Source organism: Trichosurus vulpecula, chromosome 6 (genome assembly GCF_011100635.1).
Source record: "Trichosurus vulpecula isolate mTriVul1 chromosome 6, mTriVul1.pri, whole genome shotgun sequence".
NCBI classification, from domain to species: domain Eukaryota; kingdom Metazoa; phylum Chordata; class Mammalia; order Diprotodontia; family Phalangeridae; genus Trichosurus; species Trichosurus vulpecula.
In genome coordinates this window covers 265,333,076-265,352,911 of record NC_050578.1, presented here as the reverse complement: position 1 = coordinate 265,352,911, position 19,836 = coordinate 265,333,076, and the positions used below count along the sequence as shown (strand labels likewise).

The 19,836-nt window shown below is 40.9% G+C and overlaps 1 protein-coding gene across 1 annotated transcript; it reads left to right on the top strand.

Annotated features, from left to right (window-relative positions):
* The first annotated feature begins 7,640 nt into the window (after positions 1–7,640).
* On the top strand, positions 7,641–19,244 carry LOC118855487 (membrane-spanning 4-domains subfamily A member 4A-like). The gene is made up of 7 exons (XM_036765591.1): positions 7,641–7,718; positions 10,061–10,223; positions 13,251–13,379; positions 15,480–15,536; positions 16,099–16,254; positions 17,750–17,851; positions 19,110–19,244. Exons 2-7 carry the CDS (start codon positions 10,077–10,079, stop codon positions 19,242–19,244), a joined length of 726 nt encoding a protein of 241 aa, XP_036621486.1. The 5' UTR covers positions 7,641–7,718; positions 10,061–10,076.
* Positions 19,245–19,836: the final 592 nt, after the last annotated feature.

The window sequence follows — 19,836 nt, the reverse complement described above, 5'->3', positions numbered from 1 at the left end:
CTCTGGCTCCAACGGAAGCTGTTTTTAACCATCCAGCTAGCAGCTTCTGCGGGGGTGTAAGGTACGCCGGGGAAAGCACAGGTTCTTTTGATCTGCTTAATCAAGGGAAGCAAGGTGAAGGGGCTGACAAGCTTACTTTAATCCAGCATTCAGTCAGTTCAGGGGAAAAAACCAGCACCCCAAACTTCAGAACATTCATTTAGTTCAGGGGAAAAAGCCAAACTATTCAAGGGCACTTGTTGACTAAGTGCTAAGGAGCCCATTTTTGGTTACCAACACAAAAGGTCATTCAAACAACCCAATACTATTCCACATCCACTAGAACAAGGAGCAGGAAATGGGATAGTATGTTCCAAAGAGCACTGGAACTCAGAGTGAAGTTCAGGGTGATCTCTCCTTCAAATCTGAGCTTTACCATATGAGACAAAAGACAGATGTTAAATAATAAAGAGGTGGTTGAAGCTTTCAAAAAAGTAAACCAGAAATCAAAAGATTATTTCCTTCTTGAATACCTGAAATAACAGAGGAGTGAAAAAAATTCTGACTGCAACATGAACAGAGTGACAACAGACAGACCAGTAAGAGGCTTATTTCTAAAAGTATACAAGGAGAGAGGGGTGAATGGGGATAGAATCAGTGACAAGCAAATGCTTCTTTTATGGGAAAACATAACATCATAAGAAGGTGTGTGAAAGCAGGAGAGGGGCATAGGAGGAGAGAGAAGTTATACATGGAAACCAAATGAAAGGCTAATAATGAGGGGAAGGTGATCTTTGTGGTCTCAGAAAGAGAAGAGCCTACAGGAGAATGGGTGATGAGGAGAGGGGAAAGATTGAAAAAGGGAATATGGGAAGATTATAGAAGAGTTTTTAGAATCAAACAGTAGAGATATCCATATTCTTCATACAATCAAAGCTTCCATGGTATCCATTCTCAGCTCTATCCTCTTTGTACTTTCTGCCACTGACTTGTAGGGCTGACACTGTAGGGATGACACTGACCTGTCATCAAGGAACTTACAGTTTAATGAAGGAAGACAACACATAAAATGAAGTTGAAAAAAATGCACAAGTGAATCTTACTCTTTTTGTGATTGGAGTCATCTCTGTGCCTCAAACAGGACTGGACACATAATGGCAGCTCCATAACCACATGTTAATGGGTTGACTGCTTAATTAATTCTTACTTGCTTTCAGTTCCAATGCAGCCTGGCAATGAACACAATTAGCTCAGTGATGGCAGGGCTTGGGATCATCTTTTTCCTCAGTCAACTTGGTAATGGTTGGTCGATTCCACTATTACTGTTAACCATCACATTTCTTGTGACAGTTATTGTGATGCCTGTGCTTTGGAGCAATTTATATTACTGATGAGTATTTCAAATTGGGGCTGGTTATAACCACAGATCTTGGGATTGGGCAATCTTTACAAGCCAGAGCAGAGACGTCAGGGGTCCTCCAGAAGTTCAAACCTTGAAGGAGAAGCAGGTTGGTTGGATTAGGAAATTAAAGGAAATTCCTCAATACTTCTGCTATTGTTCTTATGGTGGTCTTAGTAAAATATGTGAATTTTGAGAACTCCATAGGGTGAGAGGCAATTCATATTTCTATTCAGCTCACTTCATGCCCATTGAATTCAATTCAACAAATAGGTATCCAGTTAAACAGTTACCACTATGTGTGAGGATGATACACTCTGTATTGGGAATACAAAGATAAAAATAAATGCCACCGTTCAAGATGTCAAAAAACTTACTGTCTCATTTGTTTTTTGAAGAAAAACAGGTATAGAAAATAAGAGATCTTTGAGTCAGGAAGACAAGATAATTGTGAAGTAGAGCTTCAGGAAATGTTTGAAAAGAGAGAAACCAATTTCATTTATTATGAAGGCAGACTGGTGAATCAAGGAAGTCTTTAAGGAGTGAATGGCAACTGAGATGGACTTTGATGGAAAAGAAGGACTTTAGCAGAACATGGCATGTACTAAAGCCTATTCCTGGCCTGTGTTTGGTGTGGGCAAAGCCAATTATAAGGGAATTATAAGGGAAGAGAGCAGGGCAAGGTTAGGAGATTGAATGTCTAAGGCTAGCCTGGTTAGAATGTAGAAAAGAGGAATGAATGCAGTAAGAGAATGATGGACATTGGAACTACAGACTAGGAAAGAGTTTAGCAAGGGAGAGCTCCTGAAACCAATATCTCTGCTTCTCTCTCCATAAAAGTGGATCATAAGCTTTTAAGTGCCCACTGAGGATCAGGTCTCTGGTGGCTACAGGCACCATTGTGAACTTGGTGCCCTCACGGCACTTGAGCAAACCAGAACCACCAAATCTGTAAGAAAAAGACATGAAATTGAGCCCTGGTTAGAACTCTGTTTCCTTTTAGGGGATTTGGGGTTTCCTTTATCAAATAAATCTGTGCTGAGCAACCGTGACATACCTAGGAGGATGCCAGCCTAGCTTGTGTGTAGAATGGCACACAAAGGAAGAATACTTACATGATCATAGGCAGGTTAGTTTGTATTTCTAATTCTCAGTTTGCTGGTCTGCAAAATTGGGGTGTTCATTCTTGCACATTCTTGCACAATATCACACAGGATTATTGTGAAGAAAGTGCTGTGTGAATCTTAAAGTGCATTGAAATGTGACATTATTATTGAGGATGGTGATAGCTAATATTTGTAATTGCACTTCCAGGTTTGCCAAGATCTTTATATATGTCTCAAGTTTTGTCTCAGGACAATCTCTCACTTCCCGTCTAGCCCCACTCAGTGCTCTCCTTTACCTTATTTCTTCCTGAGTTGTTAGAGGTGGGGCCTCGTGTCCACCTCTCCTCATTCTCTACTCAGGCCCTTTTCCCAAGGAATTATGTGATTTTGCTGATTCTAATTGTTTTAGAACTTTCCATTTCATTGATGGTCTTGAACTTCATCTGTAAGGCAATCTGCTGTGGACAGGGTAGAGGGAATAACTGATGTCATGTGGTGACCCTCTCAATTTGGTGGGAATGTACCATATTTTTCCTAGGAGAATCAACAAATGGGTCCTTTCAAGGACTATTGAGAAGACAAGCTTTATTCAGGGTGTTCAACCATGGAATTTCTTGTGTATCTCTCTCTTCATACTCCTAAGTATAATTTCCAGTGTCAGAGAACAATCAGTCCCTAGAGCCACCAGTGAGTACATCAAGATTCACAGGCATTGAGGGACAACTCTCTATGCAAACCTTTCCTACTTTTCCCCTTCCCTAACATCACTGATATTTCAGGACTTCACTATTCATCCCACAACTTGACAGTCACCATATCCTTAGTAAAGAGTAGAAAAGTCAGGGGTGCATCATGTTTTTTCCACCTTGGCTCCAAAGACTAGGGATAGGGATTGCCCAGGGCATATCCATGTCTCATTAATTGGGGATAGTTTGGTTATCTGGGGCTTCCTGGGACAGTGTCATGTCTTTATATTCAGACTAAACAAATGAGACAATTATAGGGTCAATCTTCTGTCCCTCCATCCCTCTTTTGGGCAAGTTCGGAAAGCAGCAGCTAAGACGGGTCTTGGAGAAAGAGTAAGAGAACCCCAGGGGAAGATGGTCATAAGCTAGAAAGGAGGTGGGAAGAGAAGAGGGCAAGTGGATGGAGGGGTTGAAAGTGCAAAGGAAGAATGAGAGGACATGAGGAGCTAGCCAGTCAGTACCCTCATAATGCCACCCTTCCTGTCCAGGAAGCCAAGGTCTTAGCATAAAGGTGATGGTCACTAGAGATTTTTGCCCTAGCAATCCCTTCAACTCTCTTCCTCACTTATGTATGGGATTTCTACTGGCCTTACAAGTCACCTTCTTCATGCCTTTCCCTCCCCACATGCCAGAAAACCCAGCTGCTGAAGCCTACAAAGGAGGCATGTGCTTCAAAGCCCAGTTGCTCATGCAACTGCATTGCCAAGAAGCCATACTGAGAGTTTCATATAGACCACATGCTTCCCTATTCTCAGCAAAGGCTCATTCCCTGACTGGCTGTTGCTCAATGAAATACAGAGCACGTTGGCTGTATTTTCCTGGAGTTTTGATAATAGTCACCTTCAGCTTTGGTCATGGACTCCTCACTTCCTCTTTCTTATCCCTCCTAATAGTCCTCCAATAATCTCAGTATTTGTATCAGCAAAAATGTAGATGAATCATGTTTTTATTTGTCAGTCCACAAGCCCAGCCTGCCTCAGATACCCTATGGATAATGGAAAACAGAATTCAAAGAAAATAAAGGAAAAGGAAGACTTGGAGATGGTGGGACAAAACTGGATCGCCTTCTCTCCACGAAGAATACTCATTCAGGTCAAATACTCTCAGCTGTTGGGATTTTCTGTGGCTTTTACCTGAGGAGAGACTCTGATTCCACCTCCAGTGATCTGAGCTCCATCATCTTTGTTTTTGACTACTCTCACTGTTCCTTTAGCATTCTGGCCCTTGAAGTAAATCTGTCCTCTCTGTTTTTGTTGTCAGCGGCACATTTGCAGAGGAACTCACCCCTATTCTCAAAGTGTCTTCTTCTTTTTCAGACCCTGAAGTTGTCCACAAAATCACAAACTCCTTCACAGCTTCCCCTTCCCCTACCACCAAAGTCTCCTTTAAGGATTTCCTGGTTCAGTGTTTTGTAGGAGAAAGAGCTCTAGACTGGGAGTCAGAAGAGCCCTGCATACACCTCCCGTCTCTGGCACTTGGTACCTTTGAGAGCAGAGACTGAACTTAATGAACTTCAGTTTTCTTGACTGTAAGATGGGGAAAGTCATAGCTCTTTCACTTACCCTCACAAGATTGTTGTGAGCATTCCACGGTAGAGCATTTGTCAGGTGCTTTTCAAATTTGAGAGTGCGAAGTAAATGTCAGCAAGGTAGTGCTGTGGGTAGAGTGTTGTACCTGGAGTAAGGAACACCCAAATTGCATCTGTCTTCAGATACTTACTAGCAGTATAACCTTGGCCACAGCCATTAACATTTCCTCAGTTTTCTCATCAGTAAACAGGGGACGATAATAGCACCTACCTCACAAAGTTGTAAGGTGAAATAACTTTTGTAAAGTGTTTTGCAAAACTTCAGAGCTCTATGAATGCTAACTAGCTAGCTATCACATCAGATAGTTTTATTTCTTACAATTCTTCTTCTTCTAATATTCCCTTTTAGAGAATTTATATATTCTGGCCACTGGCTCTGGCAAAATTATAACAAACAATTCAAGGGAATTGGGCCTGAATGTACCTTGGTGTTCCTTCCTCCAGCTGGTCTGAGGTCCTATCCAAATACGAGTTTAAGGAAGGTTTTATATTGATGACAAGAATAGCAGAAACAATAATATCTAGCATTTACATAGCTCTTTAAGGTTTGGAAAATGCTTTACACGTAATTCATCATTTATCCTCATAGTAACTCTGGGTTCTAGAGACGAACTGGGTAAATGACTTGTCCAGAGTCAAGCACTTTGGAATTAAGTGTCTGAGGCACAATTTGAGCTCAGGTCTTCCTGACCTCAGACCTGACTCCATCCACAACTTTTCTGACTCCATCATGTTCCATACACTATGGTGTGTGACTCAGTGGAAAGAGTATTGACCTTGGAGTCGTGAAGTTTACATCTTGGGAATTGAAATTGGATGTGACCTCTGACCTTTAATGCTTGTGAAGCCATTGAAAAATCATTTAACATTTCTACTCCTCTGTTTCCTTATACGTAAAATGGGGAGATTTGATTAGATGACTTCAGTTTCATAATAGGTTCTAGGGAAACAAATTGTATTCTGACAATTTCTAACTAATTACTAAAATTGCAACTTTTCTTATATTAACTAGTCAATGATTTCTGAGCCCCTACTCCAGTTTATGAAACATTAATTATAAACTAAACTGGAGAAAGCTCTTTTTCTGTAAACTTTTGCTTGTCTCTTTTTGTATAGAACACACCCCTCTTTCTAGTCTCCTTAGTTTAAATATATATTAAATTCATGGTCTATACAATTTATGAACAATGTAAGAAAGAATAAAAAGGCATAAATAATTACTGAAAATGTATCTGTTTTGGCAACAATCACATTCCATGTCACCTTTGGTCATCACTACCAGTGCCAACGTCTCCAGTCTGGAAACACAGGCCCACCATTCAGCTCTCCCAAAATGCCAATTATAGTCTCTTCTCAGGAATTCATTTCTTAATGCTTCTTTGTTTTTAAAAGATAAAAGTTAGACAGTTCTCAATGTATAGCAGTACTTTTAGACTTTTCTCTCAGGCCATCCCTCTCATAATCTTGAAAAAAAGATGACGGTTAAAGTCTCTCTCTCTCTCTCTCTCTCTCTCTCTCTCTCTCTCTGTATATATATATATACAGAAGATTAGAGCAGATGATCTCCATGACTTCTTCCAGTCATAAATTATATATATATGTACACAATATAAATCCTCTTTAAACAGTCATGATCTTGAGTAGGACCAGAGATTTAGAGTTGAAAGTAATCTTAGAGGTCATCTCTTTCTAGATGAAGAACCAGAGACTGAGAGTAACTGAGTCATTCCAAATCACATAGATTAGAATGGTAGGGTCAGGATTTAAACCCAAGTACTCTGATGCCAAATCCAGCCCTCTGTCTTCTGGTCCATACTTCTTCCATATTTGTGCATATCATGGGCATTCTTCCTTTTTGTTAAAAAAAGTCAAAAGCACAAATTTCAACTCTAGAGAAGCCACCAACAGACTCTGGTTGTCTTTGCCTCACCCAAGGAAATAAGCCATGTTTTTTTGGGGGTGGGGGTGGGAGGTTGGAGCCAAGAGACAGGGTAGGAGGGCATTTGGTTAGTTTATGAGTTTTGTTGTCCTTACTGCAGCTATATATCCTGTATCATAGAGGTTAACAAAATGTGTGTAAGGCAAAGGAAGAGGAGAGAAAGCACAAGTTCTTTGCCCAGGGCAACTCACATAAGGATTAGTAAAGGCAGGGTTCAAGCCTTGGCTTCCTTCAAGACTCACCTCAAATCCTGTTTTCTGCAGAAGTATTCTTCTTCCCCCACCAGACAAACAAGTGCCACCTCACCCTCTGAGATTATCTTCAATTATATTCAATTTAGTTACATATTGCATCTCCTGTCAGAATGGATGCTCCTCCAGAGTAGAGATTGTGTTTTTGCTTTACTTTGTATCCCCAGCAATTAGCACATCGGCCTGTAACTTGGTAAACTCTTAATAGATGCTTTTTGACTGTTGATTCACAAACATATTTGTATGTGAATAGGGCCATTCATGCATAGATTTATTTAAAAAATAATAAAAACAAAACAATGTGTGAGCTGGCCCCTCACTTTCCTATACAGTCTTTACCTCTTTTCTTCTTCATTTCTTTAAATATGCCTAATGGTTTATGATTGTTGAATTTATAATCAAAACTTTAAAAAATATAAGAAGAAAAGATTTATTGCAATAAAAAATGAAACACGAGTTACTTCCTACATAGTTCAAATAATAGTCTATTTGTTGAGAAATTCTCCTAACTGTCATTTGTAAATTCTTAAGGCAGAGGAAACCACAGTGAAATGGGAAATGTGTTAGGGGGAAGTAGGTAGAGAGGGCAGGGTAGAACCCTGTTGGTGGGGGAGAACTCCACCTTAGTGCACATTGATCCTGTCTTGGCAAAGTGTGAAAAGGGAGACTTGAAGTCCACGAGACCCGGAGAGAACTGGTGGAGAAGACAGGTAAGCACTCTAGGTGTTTTTCGTAACTGATTCTAGCGAAAGCTGAAACTTAGGGAAGATGAAGGTGGGAGGGACCCAGGGGGAGCCCTGTGGGAGAAGGAGTATTCATGCCTTTGATTAGAGGGAGCTCTTTGGTCAGCTCTTCCTCCTGGGATCTTGAGACAGAGCAGATTTGGTCTCAGGAGCATAAATGAGGATAAAGAATCTTTTTGACAGTGGACAGACACTGGGGCATTATAGTTCTTCCAGAAAACTCTTTTCTGGTCTAATCTAGGCTAAGATCTTCTTAAGGGAACTGTCTTATAGTAGGTAGGCCCTGGTGCCTCACAAATACTTTTACTTCAGTGGCAACCAGAAGCAGTCTCCAGTTCTGCTATGGATATTAGAGACAAGAGGAATGGACTAGTTCCCTCTTGGGCCTTCTACCCTGAATTTCTCAGCCTCAAATTCATTATTTGGCCTGCAGGTATAATTGGGGTCTCTTGACTTGGAGACAATTTTTTTGTACCAGTGTACTGATAAGACAGGTCATGGTGGTGGTAGAATCTCTCCCTTCCTTTGATGACAGTCATTCCCACATTTCATTGTGCAGATGGAATTAGGCTGAAAGACTGAGAGGTATCTTTGGGGATAGAGCTCTGGAACAGAGCCTTAACCCTCTTTTGACACATATATAGAATGTACCTTCATTCCAGCTCCTATCCTGCAGAGTAGATCATGAGAGCCTTCTGATCTTTAAGAGGATGAATGATGGGTAGAAGAGAGAGAGGGAGGGGACATTGGTAGTCAGAGCCTACAGAAACTCACTTTCTACCTCTCCACTATGATGATTTTACTACTCTTTAATGTGCATCTCAACTTCTTCTACCTCTTGCCAGAAGTCTGATCTTGTGATCACCGAGGGTAGCCCACAATAATCTCTTTTCTGACCTCCTAGAGCAGTCCCTTCCACTAGACCTCTCCAGAGGTAGCTTAGATGGCTCCCTTTTAAGATTCTCTTTGTTAGTCCATCCATTCTCCCAGGTCAGAATAAGTTTTGGGAGAGAGTTACAGTCAGAGGTAGACATTTATTAAGTACCTACTGTGTGTTAAATATGGGGGTACAAATAATAAAAAGAAAGATGGTCCCTGTCCACAAGGAAAAAACAATATGCAAAAGGAAGCTGAAAAGGGGGAGGGGGAGGCTGTCAAAAGGTACCTGGTGAAAGGGCGTGGGTGTTCATGGAGTCAAAGCCTAATAGATCAACTGTTAGGAAATAGAGGCTTTACCTGGAAAGGTCAGAGCCTCTATAAATATCAGGAAGGCTTTGGGGGGAGTTTATTGCTCTACTCGCCCCTCCTCCAATCATAGGAGAGAGGCAGCTGAGGGTGCTGAAAAGGTGTTGAGTATCAAAACTGGATCATACTCTATGATGATGACATTTCAGGCAATGAGCTTCTGATGGAAAATGAAGACATGAGAGACTTGTCTTCTTCTGCCCCTTTCCCCATGGTATAACTGAGCCCAGACTAGATTCTCAGTAAGGGATCTGGGTAGTAGAGTAATCATAGCAGAATGAGCTCCTGGAAACTGGCTAAACCTGTTTTCCCATATTTATTTCCCCCATTCCAGACCCATCCTTTCCCCACAGCGAATCTTGTTAGACTGAGCGGGTTGCTGGGAGAAGTCTATCTTCTTTCCGCTTGGGAAGAAAGGTCTAAGCTGTGGGCTCTGTGGTGACTTTGCCTCTGGCATAAACAGGGATTACAGTTATAAAATGGATCTTTTTCGTGGTCACATTTGTACAACCTTGTTTCTCACAGCCACTGTTAATTAAAATCAATAACTCCAATTGTCTGGCTCATTTAATCAGTTCCCCCTTAATCATTCTGCCAATTAATAAGAATTAATTAAGTACATAGTAGGTATTTGGGCCCTTTCTAGAGATCCTAAGTGAGGAAACAAATCCAAAAGCGAGATAGTCTCAATTTTACTATAGAGTCCAAAATGTATAATCAAGTGGTGGCAAGGGAAGAGTGCTTTGGTTTAGGGGGCACAGGGGCTGTGAGTGTAGACAGAGCTTGAGCAAGCCCCTGCTTTCCAGCTGCCATCTTGACTCCTCCCCCCACTCTAGCTTATCAATGCTGTTCCTATGATATGATCCTATGAATATTTAATTGTGGTCTTATCAGGAAAGGGGACTATGTAACTCTCTACTTTATTGTTCCAGACACCATACCTCTCTTATTGTGCCCTAAGATTGCATTATCTTCTTTTGGATATCGTTTCTTCAACCTTTGTTGTGGGATTGGTAGAATCCCTGAGCCCCTGTTTCATATCACGTTCTCTTCTCTTCTTACAGCATCACAATTGACCTCATGGAGTCCCAGGCTGCCTCAAAGGGAATGCTTCCAACCTTTCCTCAGACAGGCCCTACTTCCATCCCACAGTGGTCAATGGTACAACCCTATCAGTGGAAAGCACCCCTGCAGAAATTCCTGAAAGGGGAGCCCAAGGCATTGGGGGTGAGTTGGGGGTCCCGTATCCTTGGGAGAGCATATTCATAGTTTCTAAGTGGGAAAAATTTACAGGATTATAATTTTTAGGGCCAGAAGAAACTGGTTTTGCTTTTATTTTTGTATGGACAGAGCTTAGTAGAGTGTCTAGCCCACAGTATATGTGTAATATATGCTTGTTGAATGATTACCTGATCTTAAAACTCATCATTATATTATGATACTTTGAGAACTTGAATGGACCTCAAGGGTCATCTAGTTCACTTGCCCTCATTATATAATTGAGGAAACTGAGCCCCTGCTGGGGTTAGTGCCTTATCCAAGGAGGTGACAAATATGCAATATAAGCCAAAGTAATTGGCTACAAATCCACATGTATCATGCTGCTTCCCATGCAAATGCCTCCTCATTTTACAGATGAGGCAGCTAAAGATGTTTAGTAACTTAGTGGGACATAGTTATGTATTAAGGGATAATGCTCAGAATTTGAATACCTGTCTCCTATCTCAAAATTCCATGCTTTTCCTTTCTTGATATAAATTGCCTCAGCTATGTGACCTTCTAATATTAGGCTCAGCAGCTGTCTTGATGGGCTAAAACTGAACTAGGCACATAGAAAATATGTATTTTGTGTCAGAGAGGGATACTTACTTCTGTTTCCTGAATGACCTGCTCTAAGTCACTGCTGAAGTTGGACTTAAGGAAGATTCATGGCTAGATCCCATCCCTGTGGCTCATGTTTAGTAAACTTTTAGGTTGGATGGAGGTAGCCAGGGAAGGGGGAGGGAGGGAGATGAGTGAGATTCTCACTTTGGCTATGGATGTGAGGGGGGAAGGGAACCAACATAATGATGCCTTGGAGTTTCTGCCACTCACTTCTTCTTCTGGGGCCTGAGGGTAGAGTAGGGATGTCCCTATGAGATTGCTACCTTTCTGCACCCTTCCCATTTCCCTTCTGTGATGGCATCAGAATTGACTAAAAGTGAAAAGGGCAGAAAAAAAGAGGAACTTGGAGAAAGGGAGAGAAAAAAGAGAGAATTTCTCAACCCTTAAGATCTCAATCAGGTAAGTCCTTCCTTGATGTGCTTGAGGTATACATGGACATAATTTCTGAGATCATGTGTTTGTCCTGATCATGTTTTTTGGATCATGGGAATGAGTGTTCTGGTAAATGTTTAAGAAATGGTTTTCTGAAAAAGATCGTCATCATGACACACATGTTTAATCTGCATAATTAATATTTTCTCCATCAATTTCTTAAATCTAGACTTCAACAGAAGAATAGATCAAGTAGTAATCTTTAAGCTTTTTCCAACTTCTGAGGTGTAAATACACATACTGAAATTTTAATACTCAATTCTCTTGTGAGTCATTTAAAGTTTGCTTCAGCATTATCACTGACTGTCAATAGGTCAATGTACGGGACCCCTAGAAGACCAAGATATCAATTTAAACCAATCTATGAACATGATGGAAATGACACTAACCCAGTGGTGGGGAACCTTTGGCCTTGAGGCTACATGTGGCCTTTTAGGTCCTTGGGTGCAGCCTTTTGACTGAGTCCAAGTTTTACAGAAGAAATTCTTTTATTAAGCGGATTTGTTCTGTGAAGTTGGGATTCAAAGAGCTGCATTTGAGGACCTAGAGGGCCACATATGGCCTTGGGGCTACAGGTCCCCCACCTCTGCACTAACCATTTAAAGCTATTTCTGTAAGTATAGTTTTTGGTTATCCTCTACATGGAGGGATGGGGAAAGGGCAAACTTACTTCCAGGGATGAGTCAGTAGCCCATAGACTATAGAGAATGGCTATCCCAGGCATATGCAGTCACACCAGTTTTACAGAGAGCATTCACCTTCCTAAACTCACCAAGAGTGCCCCTAGAGTTGTCTAAGGGGGCTGTCTTTCCTTGGTTTTGGATCAAATCTGTGATTTAATTGGTGTAAGGTGCTCTCAAAAAGAAAATTCACTTTATCAAGGAAAATTAGAATGTACTGTGTAGCATATTCTTCTAGAGAAATTTAGGAGGTTGGGAGGGGGATACTGTAGGGCAAAGTGACTTGTTAAGTGTCATATGAGGCAGAATCATAGTATTATTGGATGATTGATTTAGAAGTGGAAGGGACTTTGGGATAATGGAGTCCAATGCCCTCCTTTTCCAGATGAGGACACTGCAGCCCAGAGAGCATAAGTGATTTGTTAGGGATGCCACAGCCTGTCTGGATCAGAGGCAAATCTTTAATCCAGGTCACTGTCATTGCTGGAATAGATATTTTTCTACTATGTAACATTGCTTCTGCTCTTATCCTTATTAAGAGTAATCACTCAACTTAATAAAAACTTCAAAATTTCCTAAATATTCTTCATGTACTATTTTGGGAAATATAGTTAAGTTTATAAAATTTCAGTTATTTAATAGATTAGTTTTTCCAATCTGGACCTATGATTTCATTGTAGTAGGGAACTTTTGGTGAGGAAGTTTCCCTTACCATTATAAATACAGGTATGACAACTCTATCACTTATAATTTTAGAAAGTTACCAGGGACATTAAGAAGTAAAATTGTATGTCTGGCATCTTATGTAAGAGGTAGGCCTTGAAACCAATTCTTTCATGAGCCTTTATCAAGCTCTCTAACCACCTTGTCACACTGAACCTGCCTCTCATGCACTCATGGGACTATGAGATCTTAGAGACATAAGAGATCTTAGAGAACTTCTGGTCCAGCCCCTTTATTTGACAGATGAAGAAACTGAGACCCATAGTGACAAAGGGACTTGCCCAAAGCTTTAGAGGTTATAAGTAGTAGAGCTGGGGGTCAATCCTAATTCCTCTGACTTGAAATACCAAGCAATCATTTAATTAACCAATTAATAAAATTTTTATTAAGTCTCTACTGCATTCCAGATGTTATGGGATCTTTCCAGAGCCCAAGGCAGTTCTGGGGAAAGCTCCATAGACCCTTGGCTCCATGTCTGGAGAGAAGGGAATCAATCTTTTCTCTATCTTCTTATATGAATCTCTTTCCCTTCTAGACCGTGCAAATCATGATTGCCCTGATGAACTTCAGCTTAGGAGTGATTATCATTATCTTTCCTTGGGAATCTTATGGACCAAGTTATTTTCTATGGTACACTGGCTATGTATTCTGGGGATCGCCATTTGTAAGTAGAGTTGTTGAAACTATTTCTGAAAGGTATTCTTTCTCTTTGTCCCCTGGACACAGGAGGAACCTGGCTCCAACAACATGTGCCTTCTGCCCATGGTTTTTCTTTCTCTACTTCCATTGGGGGATATAGGGAAGGATTGATACACACTCAGACACACACACAAACACACACTCACACTGACATGGGGAAGGGTTGATATATGTATTACATAAACAAACATATACATACACATGTGTGTGCTAAGAAAAGGGCATATTATCAGAATTAATGTTTTGTTGCAAAGAACTGTATTCAGAAGAGTATGTTTTCAGCAATATCTAATGAAGGGTCACAGGTTTTTTTTTGGTCATTGCAACCTAACCCCCTATTTCCCATGGGTTCAATGTATTAACGTTCACATTTTTGACTTTCATGCTGTTTTCTAGGAACATTACCACTGCAAAAATTGAGGATTGACTCTGTGTGTGTATGTGTGCGTATGTATATATACATATGTATGAAAATACATATACAGTCCCATATATATATTCTTTTTGCTCCTCATGTTTGTATCTCTGTTTGTGTAAAGGTGAGAAAGAATCAGGCAAAATTGATTAAGTTCTGAATTATGGAATCTTTTTAGTAAAGTTTGCATATTATTTTCGATAGTATACAGTAAAAAAACTAGGAGGCCCAGAAAAATCCCTTAAGGGCCCTGCTTTAATGAATATATGAGGTATTATTCCATTATCATATAGTTATTTTGATTTCCAGAAAGGGTAGAAAAGGAACTCGTATAAAAGAAAATATGTGTGTATATGCATATGTACATACATACATATACATACACATATACATATATATCCGTACTCATATCCAAAGGAAAGACTACTACAATTTGTCAGGGTGCCTAGATTTGGGGGAGTTCAAGTAGTCAACCACCCAATCAACAAGTAACCTTGAATACCTCCTATGGTCCATGTACCTTGATTGAGGCAATGAGGAGAGAACAAACCAGTCTCCCTCCCTCTTGCGCATAAAAGTAAATACAGAATAGATACACAGTAAAGGCACTGAAATTTCAGAAGTCAATAGTGGCTGGGTGGCATAGGAAAAGCTTCATGTAGTCCTTTCACACTAGCTCTTGGTATAAATCTTGAAGGAAATTAGGGAGTTTAGGATTATGCAATATCTCATGACCTCTATAGTTAGATTAGGAGGGATGAGGAACATTAAAGAATGAAATTATAAAATAAAGAGAAAAAATCCTAAATAAGAGAAAAAGTAAGAGTTTTATAAAAATTTTGATTTTTTTAAGAAAAATATGCAAGCAAATGAACACAGGACTAGGTAATGCAAGTTGAGGACAAAGAAAAAAACTAAACTATCAGAAAGGTACAATATGAGTAGTGTCAGGAACACCAATGCTCAGAAGGAGCTGAGGTGGTAAATACAAAGAACTATACTCATGAAGAAGCTCAAAAAAAGGTAAAATGTCTCATCTCAAGGGTTCTTTGGATAGTAGTGTGTAAGTGGCTGTTAGAGATCACTTCACATTACTAGGTCCAGATCAAATCCCATCTGAAAATACATGAGAGAATATGCAGGATTGTTTGTAGGCCTATATCAATAATAATTTTGAAGGGATGATGGAGAGAAGGAGAAGTGCTTTAGGACTGAAGAATGGCATTTGTCTTGGTCATCAAGAAAGGGAAGGCAGTATGGTCTTTAAATTATAAATCAATGAGTTTGACTTCAATCCTGGCAAAATTCTAGAATGTATCACCCATGATAGGTCAGTTTTTGTCTAGAAAGGCAAGTGGTCACTACAAAGAGTTGGTAAGCTTCACTATGTTCAAGCCATGGGACACAAGCCTTGTTTTCTTTTTTAGCAAGGTTTCTTGACCTCAGAGTGATTTGTCACTATGAAAGAAGGCAGGCCTGTCCACTTGTCCTTTGTCCAAATGTTTAAAAGGTTCTTGGAGCATATGGTGGATCCATCAAAGACATCCAGTTCTCAGGGATGGGGGAACCAGGTTTCAGCGACTGGTTGGGCAAGGTTAGGCACAACAGGGAAAGAAATGAAGATTTTAAGGTAATGATGTTTGTCCACAGTTCATCATCTCTGGCTCCCTCTCCATTGCTTCAGAGAATAGAACCACAAGTACTCTGGTGAGTGGAATTTTCTCTTTTTGTGCAGCACAAGAGGAAGACATTTTTAATTTCTTGGAATGGGAAGGGGGAAATGGAAGTATCCTTAAGGGACAGCCTCAGCAACCCCAGGGTTGGCTGTAGCAGGCTTGACTGACCAATGCCATGTGGTTGAGCTTGTAACCTGAGGTCATGGAAGGTATGAATAACTACTGGGTGCTTCCACATTATTAAGATGGTTACCAGGTAAATCTTGTAGTCATACCAGGAAAAAAAAATACTCTCTACTTTTCAATTCCCTTAATCTCCTCAATTGTCTTATGTAAAGAAATGATCCTCATACACATGTTGCATTGTCTAGTAGAATTTAAGGACTTTGGGAACTGACTAGTTTTTCACATGGTCCTTTTATTTCCAGTACCTGGCATAGTGTCTTGCATATATTAGGCACTCAGTAGGTACATCTCCCTCTTGTTACTGTTAGATTCACCCCTGGATCTTGAACAAGACTGGGCACATGATAGCATCTGCATAACCATGTATTAAGGAGTTGACTGTTTTATGTATTCTCACTTGCTTTCAGGTCAAAAGCAGCCTGGCTATGAATACTGTCAGCTCAGTGGTGGCTGGACTAGGAATCACATTTTACTCAGTCAATTTGATAGTTATTATTTCATTCTATTTTTGTTACCAAGACAATCCCTTTGGTTCCTGTAATTTTGCCCAACCTTTAGTGCTGGTGAGTACTTCCAAAGTGGGGACAGTTATGACAATGGATATTTGAAATGGGTAATCTTTACAGGCCAGGGCAGAGACACCAAGGGTCCTGAAGAATTCTGAACCCTTTGAAAAGAGGCAGGTTGCTTGTGTTGAGAAACAGAAGGAAATTCCATAGTATTTCTGGTCTTATTCTCAGAATTTGAATTCTGAGAAATCCAAAGGATCAAAAGCAGTTGACATTTTCATTCAGTTCAGTTCACTTTCATTCAATTAAATTGAAAATAAAAAACTACCCCATGATGCAGTTATCACTACAAGTGAGGTACACTAGGTACTACAGATGCAAAGATAAAAATGCCACAGTTCTTGCTGTCAAGGAACTTGACTGTCTAATTTGGTTTTTTTTGGGGGGGAAGAACCAGTATGGGAAAAAAGGGTTCTCTGATACAAAAGGGTAAGCCAAGGAGAGCTTCGGGAAATGTTTGAGGAGAATGATTCCATTTTTAACTAGTATAGGGGGTGATGAATCAAGAATGTGTTTAAGATGTTAACTGAGATGGTCCTTAAAGGAAGAGATGAACTTCAAAGGTAAAGGTGAGGATATACCATAGACTGTCCCTGACCCATGGTCAGTGTGAGCAATGCCATTGAAAAAGCAGAGAGAAGGGCAATGTCAGGGGATAGAGTATTTAAGGCTCACTTGGTTGGAAAGTAGAATAGAGGAATGACTATAGCTGGACCTAGAGATTAGGAAGAAGCTTAGCATGTCTGAGTTCCTCTAATGGAAGCCTTTGTTCACCAATCCCTTAGTGGATTATTAACTTCTAAGTGCACGCTGAGGATTGGACCTTTGATTGGTGGCTGCAGGCACCTTAGGGAGCTGTGGGACCTCAAGGAGGAGCTGGTGATTGACTTAGCAATCCAGAAGCCACCAAATCTGCAATGAAAACATCCATAGAAATCAGACCTCGGACAATCAATCAATCAACATTTATTGTCTTGAAGAGGAGACATAATTCTGTCTTCTTCTAGAGAATTTAGGGCCTTCTTAAGGAAATGAATCTGTAGTGAATACCTATAATAGGGCATGATGGATGCTAGGATGGTTGTGGGTGGGGTAGAGCACAAGAGATGAAGAGCTGAGTGACCATAGACAGGTAACTTTGTATTTCTTAACCTTGCCTTCCTAATGTGCAAGAAGGGGATGGTCATCTTTGCACAACATGTCCCCCAGGATTATTGTGAAGAAAATGCTTTGTGGGTCTTAGAGTGCCATTGGAATGTACCTTATTATTATTATTTTTTAAAATAGCAGCAATGATAATCATAATAGTTAATATATCACTTTAATGTTTGCCATGTGCTTTAATGTGTTTTCAGTTTTGTCTCAGGACATCCTTCACCTCCCATCTTGCCCTCCCCAGTGCTCTCCTTTGTCTCATTTCTTACTGAGTTGTTAGAGGTGGGGCTTTGTGTTTAACCCTCATCACTATCTGTTTGGTCTATCTCTCCAGGGATTTGATGTGTTCTTGCTGATCCTAAATGTTTTAGAATTTGCTGTCTCACTGACCCTCTCAATCTTTGGCTGCAAGCCATTCTGCTGTGTCCAGAGTGGGGTGAGTAGTTGATGTTATGTGGTGACTATGTTACTTTGGTGAGACTGCGCCACAGAGATTCTCCTGGGAGGATCAGTCAGCAGGTCAAATTAAGGATTAATGAGAGGAGAAGCCAGTTTTGGAGAGGCCACCTAGGGACATCCTCTCAAGCAGGGGTGAGGAGCTTGCGGCCTAGAGGCAACATGTGGCTTTCTAGGTCCTTGGGTGCGGTCTTTTGATTGAGTGTAAGTTTTATAGAACAAATCCTTTTATTAAGGGGGTTTGTTCTGTGAAATTTGGATTCAGTCAAAGCGGTGCACTTGAGGACCTAGAGGGCCACATGTGGCCACCAGCCACAGGTTCCCCACTCCTGATCTTAAGCATCATATCCAGTGTCAGAGGCAAACCAGGCCCTGAGGTTACCAGTGAGGACATGTCAGGAAGTCCCAGGCAAAAAGAGGTGCAAGTCCATGTGCAGATCCTTCTAATCTTTCTCCCAAACTACCACCACTCCCCCAAGACTCCACCACTTACCTCACAAATATGTAGGCTCTGTATTCCTACTGAAAATAGAAGAGTAAGAGGAATATCTTGTCTGTCTCACTTTGGCTCCACCAAACAGGGGAGTGCTACCATGGTGAATTTGATAACCTCATGGGATATTGTGGGATATATATGGGATAACCTCTGTGACATTGCATCTTCCTAGAAAGCATGTGGGGTGCATCCACGGACAACCCACTTAAGAGGTCTAGATAGGGATAGGGTACATACAGGGGCATGACAAAATATGCCCCACTTAGGCTGAGGGTATCCCTTTAAGTCTTGTTAATTGGGGGTGGCTTGACTTCATTTCCCTTGGTTATAGTGATGCCTTTATGGTTAGCCTAAATGAAGGAGATAGGTACACAGTTAGCCTTTTTTTTTTTTTAAAAATTCTTTTAACCCTCTAGGACAAGTTTCAGAGAGTAGTATAACTAAGAATGAATCTAGAGAAAGATTGAGATGGCCTGAGGGCAAGGATGCCAGAAAACAGAAAGGAGATGGGAAGAAAAGAGGGAAGTGGGGAGGAGGAGTTGGGAGTGAAGAGGAAGAAGAAGTGGATATGAGAAGCTGGCCAACCAGGTCCTCATAGTCCCATCCCTCTTGTCCTGATTAACCAGGACCAGCCTTCCACAGAAGGGTGATGTCTTTAGAGTTTTTCTGCCCCAATACTCTCTGCAGCTCCATTTCTGCACCCTTAAGTGACTCATACATGAGATTTTTATTGGCTTTACAGGTCACCATCTTCACGGCCCCCCCTACCTGTGTGCCACAGGACCCTGTTGCTGAAGTCTGCAAAGGAGGGACCATGCTTCAGAACCCAGTTGCTGACACTTCATTGCCAGGAAGCCATCCTGGCAATTTCATATAGAAAATTTGCTTCCTTTTCCCTTCCTGACTAAATTCTTAATGAAAGAGAGAGTAAATCAACTATACTGTCCTGGAATTCTTTGTCAATAATCACTTTCAGCATCGGTCACAAACTTCTAATTTCCTCTTTCCCACCCCCCAAAACAGTCCTCTAATAATCTCAGTGTTTGCTTGCAACACTATCAGCAAAAGCATCAGTGAATCAGATTTTTCTCTGGCTAGCCAATAAGTGTAGCCTGCCTTAGTCAGCCTGTGGGTCCCTAGAAGATACGACAAAAGAGCAGGAAAGAATGGAGACAGAGGCACAGAATTGGATTTCCTGCTATCCCTCATGGATGAGGATTATCAACCTTTGGACTCTTCTGCTTCTTTCACCTGAGGGTATACTGTGATTCCATCCCCAGTGATCTGGGCTCTTTCATCTTTGTTCTTCAGCTTCCGTGGTTGCTCCTCTTATATCCTGGCCCTTGAAGTGAATCCCTCTAGCTCCATGTACTGCCAAAATTGCGGTCAGGGCAAATACATATATGGCAAGAATTATATGGTTGACCAGCACTCTCTTGTGGGTCTCCTTTCAGTCTGCCCCTTGCCAT

Excerpts from the sequence above, each read along its gene's own strand:
- LOC118855487 (XM_036765591.1), top strand. The coding sequence starts at position 10,077 with ATGGAGTCCCAGGCTGCCTCAAAGGGAATGCTTCCAACCTTTCCTCAG. Across the intron at positions 13,380-15,479 it reads TATTCTGGGGATCGCCATTT|TTCATCATCTCTGGCTCCCT; the intron begins GTAAGTAGAGTT and ends GTTTGTCCACAG. Across the intron at positions 16,255-17,749 it reads TTGCCCAACCTTTAGTGCTG|GGATTTGATGTGTTCTTGCT; the intron begins GTGAGTACTTCC and ends CTATCTCTCCAG.